Here is a 24,868-nt window from a genome sequence, read left to right on the forward strand (position 1 = left end):
ATAATATTGCCTCTGAGATGCAAGCTGCGCTCCAGCCAGGTTGAGATCTCCTGCGGGTTTCTCCTGGCACCTCCCGGGTGTGAGACTGATCCTGACAAACCCAGGGACACAGTTCCGCATGGGCTGCACTAATCAAAGCCCTTAGCGTCACCTTTGCTCTGCTTTGTCCAAGTGCGAGATGGATGAAATTTGAAGGTGTGACTGACCCCGGGGAGAGGAAAGAGGAAGCCTTCTAAAGAAGATACGCCCGCACGGAAGGAAGTGTGACCAGCGAGGTCCATCTGGCCCCGGGGAGAAGCCCTGGCACCAGCGCGGCTCCCTCCATAAAGATGGGCTTTAATGACAAAGGTCCAAGTTGCCATCTGCCAAGCCTGGGGAGCACCGATAGGATCCAGAGCCAGAGCTCTCACTGGGGGTGAATTTAGAAGCCCCCCAGCTGGAGGAACTTGCAGCCTGGTGCGTTCCCAGCTAGCCAGCTGCTGGGCAGAGCCCTCAAGGCAAGAGCATTGACCGAGTAGGTGAACAAGCTGTGGAAGAGTTACAGGGTGATCTAGAAGACTTCCCTTGTGAAAACCTCTCTGACTTGGTGTTAGAGGTTGGCCTGGTTCCCCACAAAAAGATATGTTGAGGTCCTGACCCCCAGTACCTGAGAGTGTGACCTTACTTGGAAATACGGTCTTTACGGAGGTAATCAAATGAAAATGAGGTTCAGTGCGCTCTAATCCAATATGATTGTGTCCTTACGAAAGGGGGAAATTTAGAGACAGAGACAGACATGCACAGAAGGAAGACGATGTGAAGACACACGGGGAGGACGCCATGTGACTGGGGTGTACATCTACAAGTCAAGGAACACCAGAATTCCCAGCAAACCAAACCACCAGAATTAGCAAAGAGGCATGGAACAGATTCTCCTTTACAAGCCCCAGAAGGAACCTGCTCTACTGACACCTTGATCTGAGACTTCTAGCCTCCAGAACTGTGAGACAATAAATTTCTGTTAAGCCACGCAGTTTGTGGGTGGCTAATTCAAAGTGGCTGTTAAGTGGGTGTTATGATAGCTCTAGCAAACTTATACAGCTAGGCTCCCCGTTAGGGAAACAAGCTCCACCCTGGCTTGGATGATGACTGGAAGGAAAGGATTGCATTTATCTCTGTGTCGTTCTCAACTCTTCAGGAAGAAAGATTTTATATAACGCCTGAGATGCTCGAAGTTGTCGGGCTTCAAGGCTGGCCCATCCTGACATGGGGAGATAGCTGCCCAGTGTGTCCACCTGCCAGGGAAGCTCCCAGCTTGGATGGACCAGCTCCTTTGTGTGCCCCTATGTGGTTCCAGAACCTTGGTGAAATCAGTAAAATTCCTTCCTTTAAGGGAGCAGCCTACAGTAGGGCAATCTGCTTTGCTCTCTGCTTTGTCAACTTGGAACAGTGTTCCTGAAACATAAGAGAAAGAGGGAAAGGAATTGATTCTAAGATTGAAGACTATCATTTGTCCTTGGCCCAGAACCTAGTCATGAGAGTCCAATAAGCAAAAACCCTTTTCTTGGGATTTCTTCCACCACCATATTTAATGGACACTGACAGGTAGCAGCCTCCAGAAAATGGAAATGCCCACCCTGCCTCTCACTGACACAAGAACTCCAGCATTATGGTGGGCAGCCATATTTTTTGGCACTTATTTTTCTATACACTCAACCACAGGATAACAATAAAGTAAAAATAATCCTACAGCGCTTAAGATATTCCTGCTGCCTTTCTTCTGAGGAGCTAAGTGAGATTTGAGGAAATTGAAATCTCTTAAGGATGTTTCAGTATCAGGTGCTTCTTAAAGCCCTGGGATATCTCCTGTATATCATGCATCACCTATTGGGTGTTGGGCTGGGGACTTCACCGACATTATCCAATTTAAGCCTTGCAACAGTCCCACAAGGGAATTAGTATTAACACCATCCTGCAGATGAGGAGACTGAAGCCCCCTCTGACAGATTGTGCCAGAACTTCAGATGAGAATCCACGTGGTCTAGGAGCAGGGAGCCCAGGTCTGGGAGTCAGGTTGACCTGAGCCTGAGGCCTGGAGAACTGTGGGTAAGTCAGCAATCACCTCTGAGCTTCAGGCTCCGCGTGTGGAGCACAGAGATGACATTTGCACCTTATGGTAGTGGTTAAACCTTGGCTGTATGTTTGGATCACCTGGGGAGCTTTTGAAATCCTGGAGGCACAGACCCCACCCAAGACTGATTTGATCAGAAGCATTGGGGATTTAACCATACTCCTCACCCCCAGAGGTTTCTTTCACAGTTCTGGAGGACAGAAGTTCTTAGTGACGGTGAGGCTCTAGGGAAGAATCCTTTCTTGCCTCTTCTGGCTTCTGGCAGCTCCAGGAGTTCTGTGGTTTGTAGCTGCATATCTCCAACCTCTGCCTCCAACTTCACATGGCCTCCTTTCTGTGTCTTCTTTTCTGTCCCTTATCAGGACACTTGTTATTGGATTTAGGGCCCACCCTCTTAATCTAGGATGAGCTCGTCTCCGGAGCCTTAGTTTCATTACATCTGCAAAGACCTTTTTTCCCAAAGAAGATCTCATTCATAGGTACTAGGGATGAGGACTTGGACATATCTTTTGGTGTGGGGGGGTCACCAACCCACTACAGAGAACTTTCACTGTGTTTTCTGATTGCACCGGGTTGGGATCCAGCAAGAGTTTGGAGATGCATAATCTCTCAGTCACACTAAAGTCAAATTTTATGTCCTTTTAAATTAGGCCAGGGCTTCCCTGGTGGCGCAGTGGTTAAGAATCCGCCTGCCAACGCAGGGCACACGGGTTCGAGCCCTGGTCCGGGAAGATCCCACGTGCTGCGGAGCAGCTAAGCCCGTGTGCCACAACTACCGAAGCCTGCGCTCTAGAGCCCTCGAGCCGCGGCTACTGAGCCTGTGTGCCACAACTACTGAAGCCCGCGCGCCTAGAGCCCATGCTCTGCAGCAAGAGAAACCACTGCAATGAGAAGACTGTGCACCGCAACAAAGAGTAGCCCCCGCTCGCCGCAACTAGAGAAAGCCCGTGCACAGCAACAAAGACCCAACACAGCCAAAAATAAATAAATAAATTTATTAAAAATGAAAAAATACTATAGCAGCTATAGAAAGAAATACAAACTAGAAAATTAAAAAATAAAAGTTGTAAGAAAGATCGACTGCTGTATGAATGGGGCAATTTAGATATTTATGTTCACAAACTCAAGTGAGAGAATGAGAGTCGAAGATAATAATTTCCAGAAGAATGAGTATTTGGGGGGAAGGTGGGGAGGAGAAATAGAGGGGGAGGGGAAAAGGCAGAAAGTTTGCAGTGACCAGAATACTTCAGATCAGACCCAGTGGTTTGATTTCTTAAATTGTATTAGTTTATCTATTTATTTTGCTCATTGTCATTCAAAGGTATTCAGCTGGATGTTCGTTTCTGATCTTGAGTTTTGATTAAAGGAGTCCTTTGGTAAATCCCTCTCCCGTACTTCCCTCCAGCTCTCTGAAAGTGAATCCCTAATTATAGGCCATGTATGAGGTTTACTAGATGAAATCAGCAGCTGTGGATATGACACCAGACTCGCAAAAAATCAACACACTGTTGCCATAAAAAGCCCAATTGTTAATTGCTTCTTTGGCATCTGGCTATAACAAAAACACCCTTTCGCTGTTTAATATTCAAAGTAAATGTACTGGAAAGAACATTGGGCTAGAATTAGGGGAGGCGGGGATTCTTGTCCCAGCTCTGTTACCAAGTGCCCGTGGTTTGGGGACAAAACATTTCATCTTCTCAGGCCTCAGTATCCTTATCCATAAAACCGAGGGTATGAAGTCAAATTACCACTTCCAGTTTAAAAATCCCATTCCGCATCTTGAAAATACAGCACACTTCTCATACCCATCTAGCCTTTTCCCAAAGCTCTGTTTCACGAATGCCTGATATCATTTTATAATTTTGTGGTTCGATCGGGAGCCACATGTGAATTTAAGTGTCTGCGTAGTTTTCACTTTGCAGGCAGTACTTTTCAGGTCTTATTCAGAAGTGAAGTTTGCTGTGAGGCCCCACAACTCTTAATTGCTTTGGAAATGCAATCCGCCGGTGTTCCACGTTTAATATTACAGAGTCTTAACGTTATTCTTGAGATGTGTGGAATCTACACGAAGATTCTAGGATAGGTATCATGTCAAGATCCACAGTGGCTGGCTGAAGGAACAAGCCGAGGCTAGTCCATGAATCGGGGACTCACGTTGGGGAGGGGAGCGTGGGGTGCAGCCAGCTGACCCAGGGGCCTCCATCTTCAGGCTTCTCTCAGGCCCAGTGCACAGGACCTGAGACAAGTGAAAGCAGCTCAGGCCACGGCCACACTTCCTTTGTTGACTGGGTCCTTTGTCTCTTAAATGTCTGGGTTGCCAGGAACTTTGCCCTCTTGCTTTCAACCGCTCGCTGGCACTGCAACTGTCCTTTATTTACCCAGTTGCTAACCAGAGTAGGATAAGCTCCACTCAGGTTCATGAGGGTTTGCCTGTGTGTGTTCTGGTCGGCCACAGCCTGGAGGTCGTGTCTTTTGAGCCTCAAGATAGTTGTCTGTGTGCTGATAATCATCCTCGTCACTTGCCTCTTGCGGGAAAGTCAAAGGGCAGGTGGGAAAAGAAACCAGCTTCCCCTGTTTCAGGAACTGCTTGGCAGCCGTACATTTCCTTGTGTATAGTTTTCAAGGGTGTAGCTAATTGTATGAACTTTCGGTGAGCTCTGGGAAAAAAGAGAGCAGCATTCCTTCTCTTCATCTTTGGAGATCCAGTTATTGCATCTGTTTTGGAATCCATTTGATGCTCCTGTTTTGTTATCTCTTGCTGAGTAACAATTCATCCAAGAATTTAGTGGCTTAAAACAACAATGTATTAGTTCTCACAATTCTGCCATCTCGATTGGGCTTAGCTGGGCAGGATCTTCTGTTCCTCGTGGTATATGCTTGGAATGAAATATCAAAGACGGCTCTTTTGCTCATGTACTGGCTTCTCAGCTGGAATGAGCGAGCATCTCTCCACATGGCCCTCCACATGGCAGGCTTGGGCTTCCTCACAGCATGGTGGTCTCAGGGTGATCAAGCTAGATTTTTTACATTGAGATTTTTTACATTGTGGCAGACTTCCCGTTTCCAGCTTCTCTTAAAGACCTGAACTGACACAGTGTCTCTTCTGCCACATTCTTTTGGTCAAAGCAAGTCACAGAGCAGTCTAGATTCATGGGGAGGGGAAGTAGCCTCCACCTCTTACAGGCATAGCGAGGGAGGGAATTGATGGGGGCCATCTTTGGAGGTTATCTCCCATAGTCTCCCTGGTGATATATCTCTTCATTTACTGGCCTTCTCTCTTTGTTCTTTTTTTTAATTTTTTTGGCTCTGTTTGGTCTTCGTTGCTGCGCGTGGGCTTTCTCTAGTTGTGGCGAGCGGGGGCTACTCTTTGCTGCAGTGCGCGGGCTTCTCATTGCGGTGGCTTCTCTCATTGTGGAGCACAGGCTCTAGGTGTGCAGGCTTCAGTAGTTGTGCCACGCGGGCTTCGGTAGTTGTGGCTTGTAGACTCAAGAGCGCAGCCTCAGTAGTTGTGGCGCACAGGCCTAGTTGCTCCGCAGCATGTGGGGTCTTCCTGGACCAGGGCTCAAACCTGTGTCCCCTGCATTGGCAGGTGGATTCTTAACCATTGCACATTTTGTGGTGTAGGAATACAGGTCAGGCAGGAATTAGTCCCATGGTCTTAAACATCACATCTTTTACCAGCAATTCCAGGGTGCTTTGGAAAGGCATTGCTATCTCTACCCTGGACTGTAGGGCTGAGGATCAGAGGCTTCACTGACTGTCTTGGGAAGTACAATAATGGCCAACATCAGTTGGGCACTTGCTATGGGCCAAACTCTGTGCTTATGCCTTTTTCATATATCATGTTATTATCATAATCTTTCTAGGCCTATGCACATAATTTCAGTAGCAGTTTCTGGGTTGGTCCAGGTGATAAAAATATAGCTTGGCAAAGTTGGTACTAAAGATTCAAAAATGCTGCCCACACTCAAGTCCCTCCCTCCCCAGAATTACTTATTTCCTTGGGGTAGTTATTATTCATCCTTCTTTCCTTACTCCCTTCCAGAATCCCTTTTGTCAATTCTGTATTCCATTAATTATATATGTGTCCCACTCTGGTCCCTGTCTACCCCCAGACCCACCATCTTCCTGCCACTGATACAAGTAAGGAAGGACCCTGGAGGAAAGTCAGGGAACAGAGATCATCCAAGTAGAGTTGAGTCCATTCTCTGAGTGGAGGGAAGTGCCCTGCAATCACACACAGGCCATACCTTTCAGACCACACATGCACCTGGTGCCCTCCCACAACCCCCAGGGCAAAGAAATCTGGTTGAGGGGAAGCATAATGTAATACCTGGTTCTGTGCCTGCCCACAGGGTGCATTCAGTAAACACAGTTAAGATAATGATTTTTTTTTTTTTTGGCTGCATTGGATCTTTGTTGCTGCGCGTGGGCTTTCTCTAGTTGCGGCGAGTGGGGCTACTCTTCATTGCAGTGAGCGGGCTTCTCATTGTAGTGGCTTCTCTTGTTGCGGAGCATGGGCTCTAGGCACGTGGGCTTCAGTAGTTGTGGCATGCGGGCTCAGTAGTTGTGGCTCGCGGGCTCTAGAGCGCAGGCTCAGTAGTTGTGGCGCACGGGCTTAGTTGCTCCACGGCACGTGGGATCTTCCCGGACTAGGGCTCGAACCCGTGTCCCCTGCATCGGCAGGCGGATTCTCAACCACTGCGCCACCAGGGAAGCCCCAGGATAATGATTATTATAGTATTACTTTATGCAAGAATATCAGCAGGGAACTCCCTGGCGGTCCAGTGGTTAGGACTCCACAATTTCACTGCCGAGGGCACAGGTTCAATCCCTGGTCGGGAAAGTAGGATCCCGCAAGCAGCGTGATATGGCCAAAAAAAAAAAGAATATCAGCAAATCCAGAGCCAGTGCACACCCTGAAAAACCCTACTGAGGTAGTAGATAGCATTTTTTATATTTCATTTATGTATTTTCATAGCTTTATTGGCATCTAATTTACATACCATAAAGTTCATCCATTTAAAGTGTTCAGCTCAATGGTTTTTAGCATATTTACAGAATTGTGAGCCATCACCTTAAATCTAATTTTAGAGAATTTTCATCACCTCGGAAATAACTTCGTTCCCATAGCAGTGATCCCCATACTATCTCCCTCCCCCGGCCTTAGGCCACTAATCTACGTTTTCCATACATTTGCCTATTCTGGATATTTTACATACATGGAATTAGACACTGTGTCTTTGGGTGACTGGTTTCTTTCGCTTGGCTTCCCTTATTCACTTATTTCGTGTAAAAAGATGGTTGAACTTTTAAGTTATCATTTCTTTGATTTTTTTTTTTTTTTCTCCAGGATCCTAAACACTTCAAGTCAGAGAAGACAGGACGGGGCCAGTTAAGGGAAGGCTGGAGAGATAGTCATCAGCCCATCATGTGTTCCTACAAGCTGGTGACCGTGAAGTTCGAGGTCTGGGGGCTTCAGACCAGAGTGGAACAATTTGTACACAAGGTAAGTAAATGGACAGCAGTTCCTGGGCTATGGACAAAGTAATTGTCTTTGTTGTGAGCTGGAGTGCCCAATGCCCAACAGATGTATAAGCGCTGAGCCAACACGAGGTACCTGCATCTAGAAAACCCTGTTTTCATGAAAATGCATTTTGTCTACTGTTTAATTTTCTTCCACTAATAGATATCTTACACTTTATCTCTCATTCTGTGACCTCCATGTCTATTGGGTGAGTATGTTCAGGAAGTTGGGCTTTCAAAATATACTTCTCTCTTTGGCATCAGGCTAATCTAGTTCCAGAGAGAGGTACTTGTACTTGGTCCTTGGGTACTCAGGTTCAGACAGAAGCACAGGGTTTATCTGTATGTGCAGAGTCCCCCCAAGGATAGATCTCACTCAAAAGATCCTACAAATGTAGACACCTGAGGTAGAAGTTGCCCCAAGAGACAGAACAGGAAATCCCAGTGGTCCCATTAGATGGTGTACCTCAGCATTTCTGCCCTTTTAATAATTCTGCTACCAAAGAATTATTAACAACCTCAAAACACAGATTTCAATTGTATGCCTACTTTGACTAAACATGTTAATGTTGTAGCAGGAACCCATTTGGGGTGATGATTTAAGTTTGTTAGGGGCTTCTAACATGACTCTTATCCCTATGGAAATTAATGGGAAATACAGTGTTGAGCATTGCCCTTTGTAACTCCTATTTTCATGAAAATAAATACTATCCGAGTTGTCTCTACATTCCAGATAGGCTGGATATCTGTTTATTTTTCCACTTAAAAACTGATAAACTGATAAACCACTGGTGGCGCAGTGGTTGAGAGTCCGCCTGCCGATGCAGGGGACACGGGTTCGTGCCCCGGTCCGGGAGGATCCCACATGCCGCGGAGTGGCTGGGCCCGTGAGCCATGGCCGCTGAGCCTGCGCGTCCGGAGCCTGTGCCCCGCAACGGGAGAGGCCACAACAGTGAGAGGCCCGCGTACCGCAAAAAAAGAAAAAAAAAACTGATGAAGAATAGCTTTCTGAAATTCTTTTGGGGGCACTGGAATTTAACCTGAATGCACTGAGCTTTTTGTTACTTAGATGGATTTATCTACTGATCTTGTGGGGGGGGCAGTTGACAATAAAATGTGTAAATCTTGAATTTGGGTCCAAGAAAGAGATTGAACTTGGGCTCCTGATAATAGCAGACCCTGGAGCAAATTTGAAGCAGAGAAGTGTACTGATCTGCTGAGCTCCAGAATCCATTCTGCCCAGCCCGGGGTGGGAGCCAAGTGGCACACACAGAAATCAGGTTCTGGAACCTCTTGTTTCCCTGCTGTGTCCCAGGTATTAAGCAGGAAGACAGTCCGGGCTCTCAGAGTAAATATTTTCCAGCCTCAGCTCTGGGTCGAGCTCCAGCTATATATTCTTGACTTCCTACAACATCCCACCTTTTTTTGTAAACCCCAAATGATCTCCTCTTATCAGGGCCACTACCATAGTATGTTTTATTATCTCCTCTTCTCACAAAGCATATTTAGATTGCCACAGGGCTCACTGCGTTTCTTTTCTAGTTTTGAGAATCCATTTCTTTAAAATACTTGCAAGAATTACGCTCTAGTAGTAGGCATTCCCATTGCCCATTTCCAAATATAATGAAGTTTTATCAACACCCCCAAAACACACCTGCTGTGGCACATGAGCCACTAATGAGTATCTGAGGCTAGCATTTGCATGGGTTTTAAGTGCCAGGGATGCCTTTCTCTGAACACCTTTGTGTTTGAAGAATCTATTCACAGTTAAGGGGGAAAAATGTTGGAAAGCGAGCCATTAGCACATTATTGAATTCTTGTTTCCAGTAGACAGCTGTGTTGTGCTTAATGCAATAGGGTGTATTTACTGATGCCTCAATGCAGTTCTTTTGATTTCCATGAATTTGACACACTCAGCACTCAAGTGTGTGTGGCTTCACGTTGTTTCTTATTTTCATTACATGTTTCCTCCTTCCGAATTACAAAAGCCTCACTAGATATCCAGAGGCCTGGAGTAATAAACACTTCATTATGAAAGCTTCCCTTGTTCCTGCAAATTCACTGAATTAAAATCCTTCATTTATTGAAACATGCTTGAACCTTCTGCAAGAGGTTTTTGACAATTGCTAGATTTGTTTGGCAGGAAGAAAGGAATGTTGGAGGGAGAGCTTTGAGTATCTAAGAAATGTAAAAAGGCATATTTACAGAAGATAGAAAAAGAATACCATGAAATAAAGGCACATAAATGGTATATAACACACAAACCCTCTAGAATGATTTTTCTTAGTCTTCCATGGCCTTTATATGTCACCATAAGAAACAATTTCATTCCTTTTGTCTCCAGTTAAGTTCATTATTCCCATTACATTCTACTCTGGTTCAGGTCTCTTATTTCATCTCTTTCAAGAATAGTTGACTAAACTTCTCCCCCCCCCCCCCCCCCGCTTTTATTACATGAAAATCAAGCCTAGAAAGATATTTACTTCTCTTGAATCCCACACCTTCAATTATTTTTTTTTTAATTAAGCAATATTTAGCATACTTCATTAGAAAAGAGAGAGTTTTAAGTGCTTTTGGCTTAGAAATGACTTGCTACCCGGACAGATGTTCTTGATTTCCAACATTTATGACCTCCTGGCACCAGTGAGACGCACCCTTCCGCAAAAGAAAAGTAGAACCTGTTTTAGGTAAAGATAAATGAAGAGAAAAATCTTAAGGTGATCAGTCCTAGATATTCATTCCAGTCACTGCTGTGTGACTGCCAAGTCGTCGTCATTAGTGTGAACAACCTCCAGCCCAACTTTCAAATAAGATAAAGAGATTAATTTACAGCAAGTGTATGGACACCATGGAAAGGGCTGAGAGTAAGTATGTCAGCCCCTAATTGTCATCACATATGGCCAGAGGGATGGAGAAATTTGTAATTGCCAGGATTCCAAGAATTGGGAACCATCCCTTTTCCAGATAGTTTTAATCAAACCTCGTATTCTGTCAAACATCCTTCTTTTGCTTTTTTAGGTGGTCCGAGATATTCTTCTGATTGGACATAGACAGGCTTTTGCATGGGTTGATGAGTGGTATGGTAAGTCAACTTCCCCAAAATGACTCGTAGAACAACTTCATAACATGTTGGCTTGGGCTTCCAGTCCATCTGGCTTCAACTGCTACCTAGAAAGACAACAACAAAGGCAGGGCTATTGCTTCCTGTATTGGAAACAGCACTGTCCATGGGACATAATGAAGAAGAATGTAGTGATAGAAGCTTGGTCTAAAATAACCACAACACTTAATTATTGACTAAGTAGGACCTCAGTATGTTTGATGCTTACATACTTGATAATGCAGGGCTCCATAATTCTCTGTTGGATGGGCTTCAAACCCATCCTAATTTATCCCAAACTTCAAGATCAGTGCCGTGTGAAGCATCATATCAAGTGAAAGCAGTCCTTGGATTTAGAGACTATTGGAAACACTCCCTCACCAAAAACATAAGGACTCTGTAAGAATTCAAGGACAAAGGCATTGGTACCCCCTTATTTCTGAGACTATTGTTCTGGCTTTTTAAAAAATGCTTTGGGAAGAATTAAACTAAGTTCTGTATATTTTCAGTAAATGGAAAGAAACAAGGTTTGTTTCATCCCATGATGGATGGAGGACCCTTCCCATATCCCCAGTGCTATCATTTTGTCCACATGAATCCTTGACATTCCCAGAATCAGTCATCGGAGGCTAGTGTCCTTGACTATAAAAAGAAACAAACTATAAAAAGAAACAAATGTGACTTGGGTCATATCTGATTGCCTAATGAAATGCCCTTCTCCTTGGCCTTTTCCTAAGTCACATTGAATTTGTTCTCAGTGTAATGTAGATTGCATTTTGGTGCCTTTCTGTCATTGTTCCACCAATCCCTTCCCTCCTCTTAGCAGAAGGTATCAAATTTGAAGTGAAAAGTTACATTGGACTGAATGGGCAAAGACAGTGATTGTTATTAATGTTGTTAGCTGTTTCTGACCACATTTCAAAAGACGGGGTTCTGTAGGCTATGGGAGTGCTTTTTTTTTTTTTTTTTTTGCACAATTTTCCCAGATCCACGTCTTCTGAAAAGCAAATGCATCTTTGCATCTTCCTGGGTTTGCTCAAATGCAGACCTCTGGAAGAGACTCTTTGGAAAGGTCATCATTTGCTTTCTCTTATCACATACCCCGAGGACGCTGCTCACAGGCAGCCATATTGTCACGCCTCCTGAACACATATCTGTGGTTGTCTATTGAGAGACAGAGGGAGGGAGAGTCTCCTGTGATTACTTCCCCAGATCATTAAACAAATCTTTCTGGTTGTTTTTTTTCTGGAGAACTTTTCTCAGATTCTTAAGGGGAGTACAGACACCCCAAACGTTAAGAACTGCTGGTCTCCCCCAACTTGCACTCCTCCACGCTCCTGGCATCCTTGCCACTGACACTAAGGGAATTTCAAAAGGTTGTTCAAATAAGAGGCTCAAAACTGGTGAGAAGTTTGGCAAGTGAACGGAGGCCTGAAGGGCCAAAACTCTGCCACACTGAAGACCACGAGACAGGGCACTTCAGTAGATTTCTCTTGAGTGCCAGGATGCCTTAGAGGACTTTTCGGAAAAGGCAGCATCAAAAAGGGTAGCCGTGGGCTTCCCTGGTGGCGCAGGGGTTGAGAGTCCACCTGCTGATGCAGGGGACACGGGTTCGTGTCCCGGTCCGGGAGGATGCCGTGGAGCGGCTGGGCCCGTGAGCCATGGCCGCTGAGTCTGTGTGCCCGGAGCCTGTGCTCTGCAACGGGAGAGGCCCACGTACCGCAAAAAAAAAAAGGGTAGCCGTGCCCTGATTAAGAGGACAAAACACTGCAAGCCTGTTGATCAGAAAAGAGAATTTGAGCAGAGGCAAGATATAGAAAAAGAAAATGTGGGCGGGAGTCTAGTAAGGGAATGGCTGGAGTGCAGAGGATGGGGGCCGATTCTTTTCCATCTCACCTGAGCCTGAAGCAACGAAGAGACTTAAAAGACTTTTAGTCCAAAACAAAACAAAACAAAACTCAGACTATTACAGGGGCCCAAAGTTAGAATAATGCATCAAAGGAAGACCTTTAAGATGAGAACATCTACTTAAGATGGGTGAGGTGGAGACAGGAATTAACTCAGAGAGTCTACTGACAAAAAGCCCTTTCTGTATCTGAGTGCAGGAAAAAAACGTGTGGTTTAGCAGATATAGATGGTCAGGGCACCTTGTACTCCCCAGAGAAGGCATCTACCCATTATATACACAATCCTAGCCCCAACCCAAACAAGCAGCCTTTTCACTCAGCAAGGGGTCTGAGACCCACCCCATCAATTTCATTTAAATTACTGGCATCATTGCCCCCAGCTGAGCTGCTTGCCAGGAAAACAGTAGCTCCTTCATTACACAGATGCAGACACTCAGTCAAATAAATGACCCTTATTCAAGGTAATGCTGCAGACTGCGGGCCTTTCAGGTAAATGGCTGTGTCACCGCCCACCAGAACAGACCTTCAGTTTTGGGTACCTGAAGTTGCTTATTTTTCTTTGGTCTCTACAGGCTCAGTAAGGCTCTCATAGTAAACATGGAAAAGGTTCAAAGTAAAGAAATCCTTTCCTATAGCTTATGGCACTTATTCTGCAAGTGGGCCTGCCACATCAGCGTCCTTGGGGTACTTGTTACAAGTTCAGATTCTCAGACCCCACCCCAACCTGCTGAATCAGATACTCAAGGGGTACAGCCCAGCAATCTGTGTTTTAACAAGCCCTCCAGATGAATCCGATGCTCACTAAAATTTTAAGAATGACTTTAAATCAGATTAGATTGAAGGAACAGTTTAATTAATTCAATCCAAGTTTAATTATACTAGAGAGTGGTAGATGTCTTCAGGGCCAACTGCTAAACTCTGATGCCTTGTAAGCATTAGGAAAAAGGCGCCCCTTCTGGGCAGTTTCAGCAGGTGCTGTCAGCTTAGGGCTGAATTTTAGCTCCATTGACCTCCTGGGCTGTGTGTCCCTACAGTGCCCAAACTGGACACCCTTATGCACTGGCAGCCCTGGATGATCTCTTTCTCCCTGATTAGACTCACCACCTCCAGTGCTTAATTAAGAGTAAAAAAAAAAAAAAAAAAAAAAGACACTGTAGATGATGGTGATCATTTCTTGCCCAAGGATTAATTTTGTATCTTTTCTGAATTTCAGCATTTGACTGTCACATAACTATTTCCCAAAACAGATTTGATTCTGCTCTTGTACATTGTAAAATATAACCATTTCCACTGCTGGAGGAATTGAGTTTGTGTTTCAAAGCCTTGCTTGGTCTTTATCCATGAGCCTTGGGTGTCTCCTGCGTGACTGCAACACTAATCAGAAGAAACAACTGCACGTTTCCGAAGGTGGGGTGAAAGCGGAGGGATAAAAATAGGCAGCCCTGCTTCACCAAAGCATGGCGTTGCTTCACAAATCTGACAGTATTTTGAGAGAGGAGCACAGAGGGTTTCCCAAGGGAGGTTGTGATTGAGTGGAACCTCGTGAATCCTGACCCTTCTAAAAAAGTAGAGGCGGTAGCTCTGGCTAGTATAGATGAAACTCCCTCATGAAAGTGACATAGAAATCATTCTGGAGTCCTTAGAGCAGCCTAACAATGAGAGAAGCAAGCTCAAGGTGGAGAAAGAAGCCAGCTTAGGGACTGGCATTAGCTGACTGAGTTCACCAAGCCAGCATTTTCCAATGGCCTCAGGTTTCCTGAAACATGAACTTGAGTGCTGTGGCCCTTATGCGACATTTTATGTGAGTGTGCTTACCTTCATTTTTCCGGGGAGAGAACCCATTGCTCTCCATCACATTTTCAAAGGGATCTGTGATGCGCCCTCCTCCACCTCCCCAAATTAAGAACTGTGGGGAAAAAATCACAACTATAGACTACAATTCTAGATCTTAGTGGTCTGAATTACATGGAAAGGGTATGCACCAAGCCTTAAGGATTGGCTACTTTCACTACAAAAAAGTAAACTATTTATAACAAGCATCTATTGAATTTATAACCATTTTAAAGAGTTTTAAAAAAAGGAAAAAAAGCACTTCCCAAAGCATGGCCACCATTCTGCTGGAGTCAAAGGTGTATCAAACCTAATTCATGGTTGCTGGAGCTTCCTCTGACCAACCACTTGTTTAAGACTTCCATTTTGACTTAGAAAAAAAAAAAAAAATTACTTCAGTAGGCTGAGGAGCCTGGAAATAGAAAACATTTGTAGAAGGAAATAAAATATAATGTGCCATTGGACAGGTCACTGAATTAGGGGATATGATGCTTTATTAAAATTGTCACGGCCGCAGCTGTGCAATCCAATGAAGGAGAATCCCTGCTTGCAGACATTTTGCTCCATGTCACTTGCAGTTTCTCTGTACGTTCAAATGACTTCTATCCTGAAGGCTTTTCAAATATACAGTCTTGCCTCCACTTCCAGTGAAATAAACCTGCCTTCTTTAATAAAATGATTGAAAGAAAATTGCCACCAGAAACAAAGTTGAAAGACTAACAGAAGCTATCTGCAACATATGTAGCCAACAGAGGACTATTATCTACAGTATATAAATCAAAAATCCAACAACTCAATAAAAAAAAGGTTAAGAACATAAATAGGTAAACCATAGAAGAAGAAATGCAAATGACCAATAACCTCACTACTAATCACAAGAAACGTAAAGAGAACAACAAGAAGATATGACATTTGCCCATCTGCTAGCCAAAGTTTTAAAGAGCGATAATAATCCAGTTTTGGATAGGTGGGAGAACACACTAACAGTTTCTGTAAAAAAAAAGTGATAGTGATAAGTACAAATAACCTGTGACCCAGTAATTCCACTTCTAGATATTTATTCTTGAGGAATACACATGTTCGTGAATATAAATACGAAGCTGTTCAGTGTAGTGTTGTTTATAAGAGCTAAAATCTAGTCTCCATGTAAATGTCCATTAGCAGAAATATGGTCAAGTAAACTATGGTAGACTCATACTATGAATATTGTGTGTAACAGTTAAAAAGAATAAGGTAGTTCTCTACATACTGGTATGGAAATATGTTTTTCCCATTAGTGGAAAATTCAGCCAGAATAATATGTATCGTATAGTATACTATAGTATGATTCCATAAATGTGAAATTAAGCGAGACTGTATGTGATAGTAACATACACGTGAATTCATAGGAAAAAATCTGGCAGTTATCTCCAGAAGGAACAGGATTGATAAGGGAAGTTAAAAGGAATTACTCTTAAAAAAAAAAAAAAAAAAAAGGAATTACTCTGTTTTCTCTATGTAATCCAGTGCTACTTGAATTATTTCTATGGAAAATAATTCATGCATTACTTGAGTGATTCAATGAGTAAATAATAAGTGAAATCCGCATTTTATAACAAAGCAGAAAATAGTTGAAGCAGACCAAGACTCATACAGAGGTATATTTTGCTTAGTACATGGTTTAAGAAATTGAAGAAGCTTCTCAATTAACGAATCCCCTGAATCCAGAGCTTCTTTGACGAAGCTGAGCTGGTGGTAGAGAAAAGGGTTCTACCCAGGCCAATTCAGTGTGACCTCTACATGCTGGGGCAGAAGTCTGGGGTCTGCTTACTCTCCTTACCTGAAGGAGGGCGAGAAAGAGGAGGACAGAAATGGTCTTGCAAGAGGGCAAAGACAGAAAATCTTGCAAAGAAGAGGGCATTTATACCCCCAGATTATCAGTCACACTCGGATAGCCAAGCGTCGAAGATACTAGGACATGCCTTCCTTATCAGAAGAAATTTGGTACTAGTTCCAATAGTCTCTTAAATCAGGGAGTTAGGCCAGTGTTATTTAAGAACACTTCATTTAAGAAACTTTACTTAAGAAAAGTAAATTATGACCTTTCAAATCTATAAAGTAAGGGGTGATTATTGATCAGTTTATTTGCAAAATAATTGACATACGATTCCTTTGAGTTTCTCTGATACACATAAGCATTTGTTTGCTGGGAGCAAAGAGATCTGAACCTAAACTGTGAGAAGTCACTCTGATCATTGAAAATCAATCAGTAATGAAGATGAATCATCTCCAAAAGTGTAATCTGTCATTGTGTGTGTATAATTGAATTTACTAAAAAATTGATTCATGTGTAGATTTTGAGGTAATATACTTTGCTGAAGCAAGACATAATGCATTCTACCAGATAACCTGAATAGGAACATTTTCACTTAATTAGGCTTTCCATAAATTATTGAGGAAAATTGAAAATGTTGACATCATTTCCATAAGCGTGTATGGTATGCGGGGATAGTTCAGGATTTAGACAAAAGTACTGGGTTGGCCTAAAAGTTCATTTGGGTTTTTCCATAACATCTTATGGAAAAACCCAAATGAACTTTTAGGCCAGCCCAATATTTTCCTTCAGCATTGGCTGGGACCAAATTATCATCAGCTTTTAGAGAACTACTAGAAATGTTCTTCAGGTTTTTTTGTTTTTGTTTTTTGGCCATGCTGCTCGGCTTGCAGGATCTGTTTCCTGACCAGGGATTGAACCCAGGCCACGGCAGTGAAAGCACTGAATCCTAACCACTAGGCCACAAGGGAACTCCCTAGAAATGTTCATTCTTATGTGGTCTAATTGAGAGATTTTTTTTTTCTTTTAGATGAAATTTTCTGCAACTTGGTTTCTTAACTCTTCATTTCAAGAAAAAAGGAATCATGTTTCTAGAATAGGCAAAAATTCTAGAAAAGTATATCTTACCTATTTGTAAATTGATGGTATCCATCTTCTAATGACCTCAAATAATCGATTTTAAAATAATGTTCTTTTTCTTTCTTACAGAAGTAATACATATTTGATATAGAAAACTTAGAAAATATAGATAAACAAAAAGGAGAAAATGAAAATTACCTATAATTCCAACTCCTCGAAACAATCACTCTTTTAACATTTTGAAGTGTACCCTTTCAAAAGTCTTTTTTAAGTGTATATAATGCTTTTCTGGTAAAAAAAAATGATTTCTTTTACCTCCAATTTTTTATTTAACAATATACCAAGGACATTTCTCTATAGTGTTAAATATCCTTCTGCATCATTTTTAACCGCTGCATAATACCATCAGGCCCCTGAGTTGTTTTCAATTTTTCACTATTATGAACAAGATAATAATGAGTATCTTTGTTATTAAATCTTTCTTCCCATCCATAAAAATTGAGATATCTTTGAAAGCCCATAGTCACACAGTTTAAGCCCCTCTCGTAACATTGAGCTAATTAAAAATAAAGAATGATTTCCTTTGAGATTCACTAGAACAAAGAAATGAAACCGCCTTTGTTTTTGTTTTCAAAATTACTGGCATGCCAGCGAGGGGGGAAATTGTCTAATGAACATACGTATGAAGAAATTTCTTTAAAACTTTTAACTTAAAATGACCTAAGTATTCATTCCAGGTGTATTTGTGTTTAAGAATTTTGATAACCAGCCATTGAAATTAAAGTGATTGTATTGAAAGGATGTTATTATTGTTAACTAAGACGCATTTGTTGTAATCACAAGGCAGCATCTCTTTACTGCTTTCCATTTACCTTGATTTTCTAAAAGAAAAGCATGCTCTTTGCTTGGCCAGACTGTTGCTTAGCTTTCTTGATACTTACATTGCTTATGGACAGCATTTTTGATTAACAGTTTCGGGGTGTGGAGGGGGACCATCAGCTAAATAAAATAGCCCGGGTGTGGATTTAGAGCTGCCCTCCATCTTGGCCGCAAGACTACACTGAATTAATTCATAAACTTCTGGCAAGTCTACCCTTTAGAATTGAAGAGACTCTCACATGACACACATGGATTGATATAAAAAGACACCAGACCACATCATGCAGAAGCGACTTAAGGAAAAATTCCAGCTGCACATAACCCGCTCTACATCCCCACCAAGCTAACTAGTGACCAAGGCAGTAGCTTGATTAACCAATTGTTGTGCATGTACCATTCATTGTAAAGAGTCATGAAGTTAAATTCTGCCGTGAGAGTCTCAGAAGAATGCCCATCTGGGGAAATTGCAAATAAAATGTAAAATAACCAAGGAGTAGAGTGGGGAGTGGAGGATAAAGCAACAGAAGTATTTAATGTGAGACTCATTGTTATTTTTATGTTTCACCTATTGAAGATAACAGGTTCTTTGTTGAAGTTTTTTATCAGTTGGATTTAGACAAGGCTTCTCAACCTTGGCACCACTGACATTTTGGACCAAATCATTCTTTGCTGGGGAGGCGGGGAGGACTGCGCACTGTAGGATGTGCCACAGCATCCCTGGCCTCTACCCACTACATGCCAGTAGCACAACCAAAAATGTCACAAAACTGTCCCCTGTTGAGAACCACTGGATTAAGAAATTATCATTCTGAAATACTGAAAAAGTGAAGACTCAGGCCAAACATCATAATGTCATGTGCCATTTTATTTAGAGATCAGTGTGGGTGGAAGTAGTGCCACCCATCTTTGTGCTGTTATGCTAGACTTGAAGTTCAGTGCAGACCTGTACTCTCTGACACCATGTATTCTGTGCAAAAATACCTCTCTGTGTGAGCATTGCACCAAATCTCACTGGTAGCAGTGAGCATCATTTCTCTGCCCTCTATGTCATGTCTCTTACAATAGCAATGAAAGTGTTCTTTCTGTTGAATGCATTGTTGTAAAGAATCTCCAAATCTATTTTGAAAGGTATATGGAAGGTAAGTATTAGACCACACAGACCTGACCCTGTCCCTTAAAGGGATCTTCTAACCATGTTTTTAGGAGATCTCAGGCTACAGCCCTATCCACGAGCTAATACTTTCTACCCACCTAGCTCATTTTACAAGAATCACCCCTAAATAATTTCCACTCTTTTCAGTTCTAAGACTATTTTGACTTAACTTCCTTGTATTCACTCCCCCTTTGGCTGGTTTGCCTAACTTTATGATTGACTCTTCATAAAGTTAGTGAGTTCCCTGCTTTTTACTCCTCTCTGGCTTCTGCTAAGCTGCCATCTTCCCCTGAAGTCTCCCCCATTGAAAGTTTGGATTTAATAACAGAAGTTGCCAACATCTTGACCTTCTTTCAGATATGACAATGGATGATGTTCGGGAATACGAGAAAAACATGCATGAACAAACCAACATAAAAGTTTGCAATCAGCATTCCTCCACTGTGGATGACATAGAGAGCCAGGCCCAAACAAGTGTATGTAGAATTTTTAAAACATGTTGCCCACCCTTTACCAAACATACACATAAACCGATCTTTGAAAAGACTTCAAATGCATCAATTCTCAAACTTCCACAAAAAAAGCGTCGTCGCCCAGAGGCTGTTGGTGAAGAACCTGAGCTGGGTCTTAACTGGACAGTGTTACCTCTTGCTTCCAGACATTTCCATTCTTTAACGCCGCTTGACTCGGGGGTTATTTCGGTCATAAAACCAAGAGCATGTAGAGTGGAAACATTGTGTGGCCTGCACCACAAAAGAACAGAGGGGTAAAAACGGACGTCCTAAGAAAGCTAGACCATCAATGCCAGAAACTTTTAAAGACATAGTTAACACTCATTCATTTAAGTCATTCATTTGGGCTCATCTAGTATTTTAGGTTTCTTTACATTTGCTTTGAAATGCTTTCTAGGGCTCTTTATGGCTATCTGACCCAATCACTTCCTTTTTACTTAGGTTCATGTCCAGATGGGGCTGCCATCTATGCATACATACTGGCTGAGCAGTGAAGGTGTGGTGAGCTAGATCTAGCCCAGGACTTAAGCATCAGAGAACCTGAGGTTATTTAATGGCACATTGGTGATTGAGAGCTGACCGTACAGTGTATGCCAGCATCTTAAATATAGTTCTATCTCAATCATTCGTGCTAATGAAGAGGAGTGACAGATAACAAAGAAAAATGTAATCGCCAAGTCATTTAAATGTACCTTTAGCCAGAGCTGTGATCTCTTTGGGTGCCAGCTTGAGCCCACATGTCTGTTAGCCCCACAATAATACACGTTAGATATTTAAGAAATTGGCAGTGTAGTTACAGAAAATTGACAGATGGCTATTGTTGTAAATGCTTTAGATATGCAAAGACCTTTGGTTGCACTCTGGAAATTTCTAGTGAACTTTTGAGATCATGTCTTTGGAATGTGCCCTGTAAGACCTGTGCGCTGCTATTGGATGCATGTGACTGCCCTTGAGGTTGAAATGGCCTTCCTCCCCATTTTGGATGCAGTGATTGGATTTGCAGAAAGCTCTTTGGATCAGGAGGTGTTCCTCTGTAGGCACCGACCAGTTCCTATAGGACTTCCCCTTTCCTCTCTCCCTGTTCTAAAGTTAGAAGTGCTCATTAAGGAAACTGTCCTTGAATTTCTATCACTTTCAATTACCTTTTCTTTAGGAATGTTAGACACCTGTTCCTTCTCAGCTGCTCTCTGAAAGCCACTCACTATATATAAGCACCACAAGACAAAGGAAGCCAGAGAAAAGGGGAAGATGCCAGGTAGCCAAAGGATACTAAACAGTGCTTTCCTCATTCTAAGTTCTTATACCTTATTGAATTTGTTACAATATTGCTTCTGTTTTATGTTTTGGTTTTTTGGCCTGGAGGCATGTGGGATCTTAGTTCCCCGGCCAGGGATGGAACCCTCACCCCCTGCATTGGAAGGCGAAGTCTTAACCACTGGACCACCAGGGAAGTCCCAACGTGGTTATCTTTAAACACTTACCACCATTTCCCTTATTCTTTGAATTCCATCAAATTGGGGGTCATTTATTTTTCTATATTTTTCTTCTCTATCATAATGAAAAAGTTGAAGTCAAGGGGCTGCTGTCCATCACGAATAAAAACTGCATGGGTGCTCTGTAAATTTAAATCATTGACCTGAGTAGAGACAAACTAGATTGAAATTAGGCAAAATGAACATCCATGGCCACGGGCAATAAGGAAATAACAGTCTCCTGTTCAATTGAGTAGGTTCAATACTTTCAAGGAAGAGAACTTCTAAGAGACTCTGAACGGGAGTGCAAAATCAAACTTCTGTACTTTGGATGATTTCTGCCCCCTGCTGGATGTGTGGAGTAGAGCACTATATTCAGCCACTTGTATAGAAAACCTGATTTTTCAAAGATGATACCATTTATTATAGCAGAAACATACTGCTGAGATTTTGCTGAAATTCACTGAAATTTTTCTGAGTCTCAATTTGTTTTTATTTTTCCTATACTTCTTTTAACATATTTATTGGAGTATAATTGCTTTACAATGATGTGTTAGTTTCTGCTTTATAACAAAGTGAATCAGTTATACATATACATATGTTCCCATATCTCTTCCCTCTTGCGTCTCCCTCCCTCCCACCCTCCCTATCCCACCCCTCTAGGTGGTCACAAAGCACGAGCTGATCTCCCTGTGCTATGTGGCTGCTTCTCAATTTTGTTTTGAAATACCTCCTTTTAAAGAATTTAATCTTATTTCTGAGCTTGTTTAATAGTCTTAGTATTTTTTTTAAGTGGTAAGTTTACAGGTACAGTTCTTGCTATATTCTGAATTTCATATTCTATCAACACAGGCATAATTTTTTATTTCCTTTGTAAGAACTTTTTCCTTTCAGAAAATTTTAATAATTGTTCCTAGGAAATCCTCTTAAGGATTTTGTTTTTTGCGCAATATTCCTGGTTTGCTCATATGTTATGATATGACTCTGTCTCTCTTTCTCTGTCTCTGTCTGTCTCTCTCTCTCTCTCTCTCTCTCTCTCTCTCTCTATATATATATATATATATATATATCTTAATGATTAATACTATATTAACTCCATAGTTAGTATTTCCAAAGAGGCTCTATGTTTCCTACTAGTTTATGTGGTATCATCTAATGTGGTATCACCTACTAAGTTCATGGGAGAGGCCACAAATGAAAAATGGGTCTCTGGAAGCTAAAACAGATGTAGAAATCCATGGGCAGCAGATTTCACATTTTACAAGCTTTTAGGCCTTCACTGAGCTTTTTCTAATATGCCCAGTTATCTGTTTTCCCTGTTACCGGTAATAAAATTGGCAAAGGATACCAGGGGTAGCCTGACTGAGAGTAATTAATAATAACCATGATAGTAGTAGTAATAATAATAGAGTTTCTAAGAATGAGAGAAGAGATACTAAACTATATAAAGCAAACCGGCTCTAAGAAAGAAGGCACCACTGTATTGTAACAGTGATATTCTTTCAGTGTATTACGTCTAAAATGTAGCAAGTGTATGTAATATGTTATTCACTGTAGTTACATTAGGGAAGGATTTACATTTAAAGGAATTTTTTTTTTTTTTTTTACTTTCTCACATAATAACATTTCAGGTATTTGGAAAGTCTACACCATCTGACAATGCCTGTTAAATGAGGCGTCACTGAATTTATTTCTTGAATGCCAAATAATGCTCTTTTTCTTTTAAATAAAATTCTCACCTATTATGTGATACTATCCTTTTGTTCTCTGCTCTTTTCCTTTTTATGTTTCCTTGAGAAATGGTTTTGTTTTTTTGGTTTGGGGATAGTTAGCAGAGTTTGTTGTTGTCATATCTTACTTGTTTTTTAAGAAGAAATAATTAAAACACAGCATCTGAAAAATCTCAGGGTGGATACACAGTCAGGAAACAAGTAACCCCTAGCATATTCATTGAATAATCTATGTATATTCATTGAATAAGTATATTCAATGAATAAGTATATTCATTGAATAAGAGGATTGAAAAATTCTGATGATCTGCCTATTTACCCTATAAAGGTGAACTTATATTTTCACGATCTAAAGTGGATAACAGTATGTATCATTTTGGGGCCATTGATTGCTTTAATAATCTTCCCTTTATAGAAAAGATGGCCAGGTCTAATAATAGCTCTGCATACCATACCATATGCACAGCACACAGACACACACAGCTCCGGTGTGCTTCTGTACTCTCCTGATAAGTTCTGTTTTCAGAATACTTAAAGTACTCACTGAAAAGTGCTTTGGACAATCTTGGATGGTTACTCATAAAGGAATTTTTTTTTTCAGAGGTCTGCCTCAGTAAAAAAAAAATTCAGGGCTTAGCATTTCGATGATAATTTGGGTTTATAATCTGGAGAGATCCCCTTATCATAGAGTTCTGATGGGTCCTTTAAAAACAGGCAGAGAGATGAATCCATTTGCATCTCTTCTAAATACCTGCTCATTTTTTTCTTCTTTCTGTTTTTTTCCTTTAAGACATGACAATGGATGAAGTCCGAGAATTTGAACGAGCCACTCAGGAAGCCACCAACAAGAAAATTGGCGTTTTCCCCCCTGCCGTTTCTATCTCCAGCATTCCCCTGCTGCCCTCCTCAGTCCGCAGTGCCCCTTCCAGCGCTCCATCCACTCCTCTCTCCACAGATGCGCCAGAATTTCTGTCGGTTCCCAAAGATCGGCCCCGGAAAAAGTCTGCCCCAGAAACTCTCACGCTTCCAGACCCTGAGAAAAAAGCCACCCTGAATTTACCTGGCATACATTCTTCAGATAAGCCATGTCGGCCCAAATCAGAGTAACTTCATAAGAATATTTCATGGGGTTTTATATTTTCGGTTTGGGGTCTTGTTTTTTTTGCTGTTGTTGTTTTTTTAATAATCTGATATAGAAAAAGACTGCTTTGTCACTCAAACATGTCCCTTTGATCTTTTGAGTGTGCATGTAGTTAAGTAATTTCACATATGATTCCTTAAGTATGCCACACAGCGTCATATTAGATGTAAGATGTAAGACTTGCAAACGACAGAAGGGATCTTCTGTAGCCACAGTTGGATGCCAGGGAGGAAGCCTTGTTTATTGGACATTTGATGAGGTTGGCATGGACTTCAAGGGTAAATAAATGAAAACTTTGCACCACTGTGTTACAAGGTGTAGTGAAATAGTGAAGTCAGTTTCCTCCCATCAAACCTGAAATTCTCAAAAATATTCTCAGGCATAATATACCTAATTGTTAAATTTTGAACTGCTCCTTACCAATACTTGAATACCAGTAGTTACTGAGATTCCTATTTGCGTTAGTCTGACTCAGGATTTGGGGCCTAATTAACTCTTTAAATTTTTTGGAAATTTTAATTATCAACATGTAGAGGCTCCAAGTGCAATTAACAGTAACTTATTTATACCTTTCACAGAATTTAATAAAGATTCCACTTGTTTCTGTCTTTTAAT

The 24,868-nt window shown here is 41.8% G+C and overlaps 1 protein-coding gene across 2 annotated transcripts in view; it reads left to right on the plus strand.

Annotated features, from left to right (window-relative positions):
- Positions 1-24,556, plus strand: part of PITPNC1 (phosphatidylinositol transfer protein cytoplasmic 1) — a 254,225-nt gene extending 229,669 nt beyond the window's left edge. The window contains exons 7-10 of one of the 2 annotated variants that reach the window (XM_065896907.1): positions 7,464-7,619; positions 10,655-10,718; positions 19,756-19,874; positions 23,903-24,556. In XM_065896907.1, the coding sequence (XP_065752979.1) occupies positions 7,464-7,619; positions 10,655-10,718; positions 19,756-19,874; positions 23,903-23,908 (345 nt within the window). In that variant the 3' untranslated portion in view covers positions 23,909-24,556. The remainder of the gene's footprint in view (positions 1-7,463; positions 7,620-10,654; positions 10,719-19,755; positions 19,875-23,902) is intronic. The other variant, XM_065896906.1, reaches the window with a different exon arrangement.
- The last annotated feature ends 312 nt before the right edge of the window (positions 24,557-24,868 follow it).

The sequence above is a fragment of the Phocoena phocoena genome, chromosome 19 (genome assembly GCF_963924675.1).
Source record: "Phocoena phocoena chromosome 19, mPhoPho1.1, whole genome shotgun sequence".
Classification (NCBI taxonomy): domain Eukaryota; kingdom Metazoa; phylum Chordata; class Mammalia; order Artiodactyla; family Phocoenidae; genus Phocoena; species Phocoena phocoena.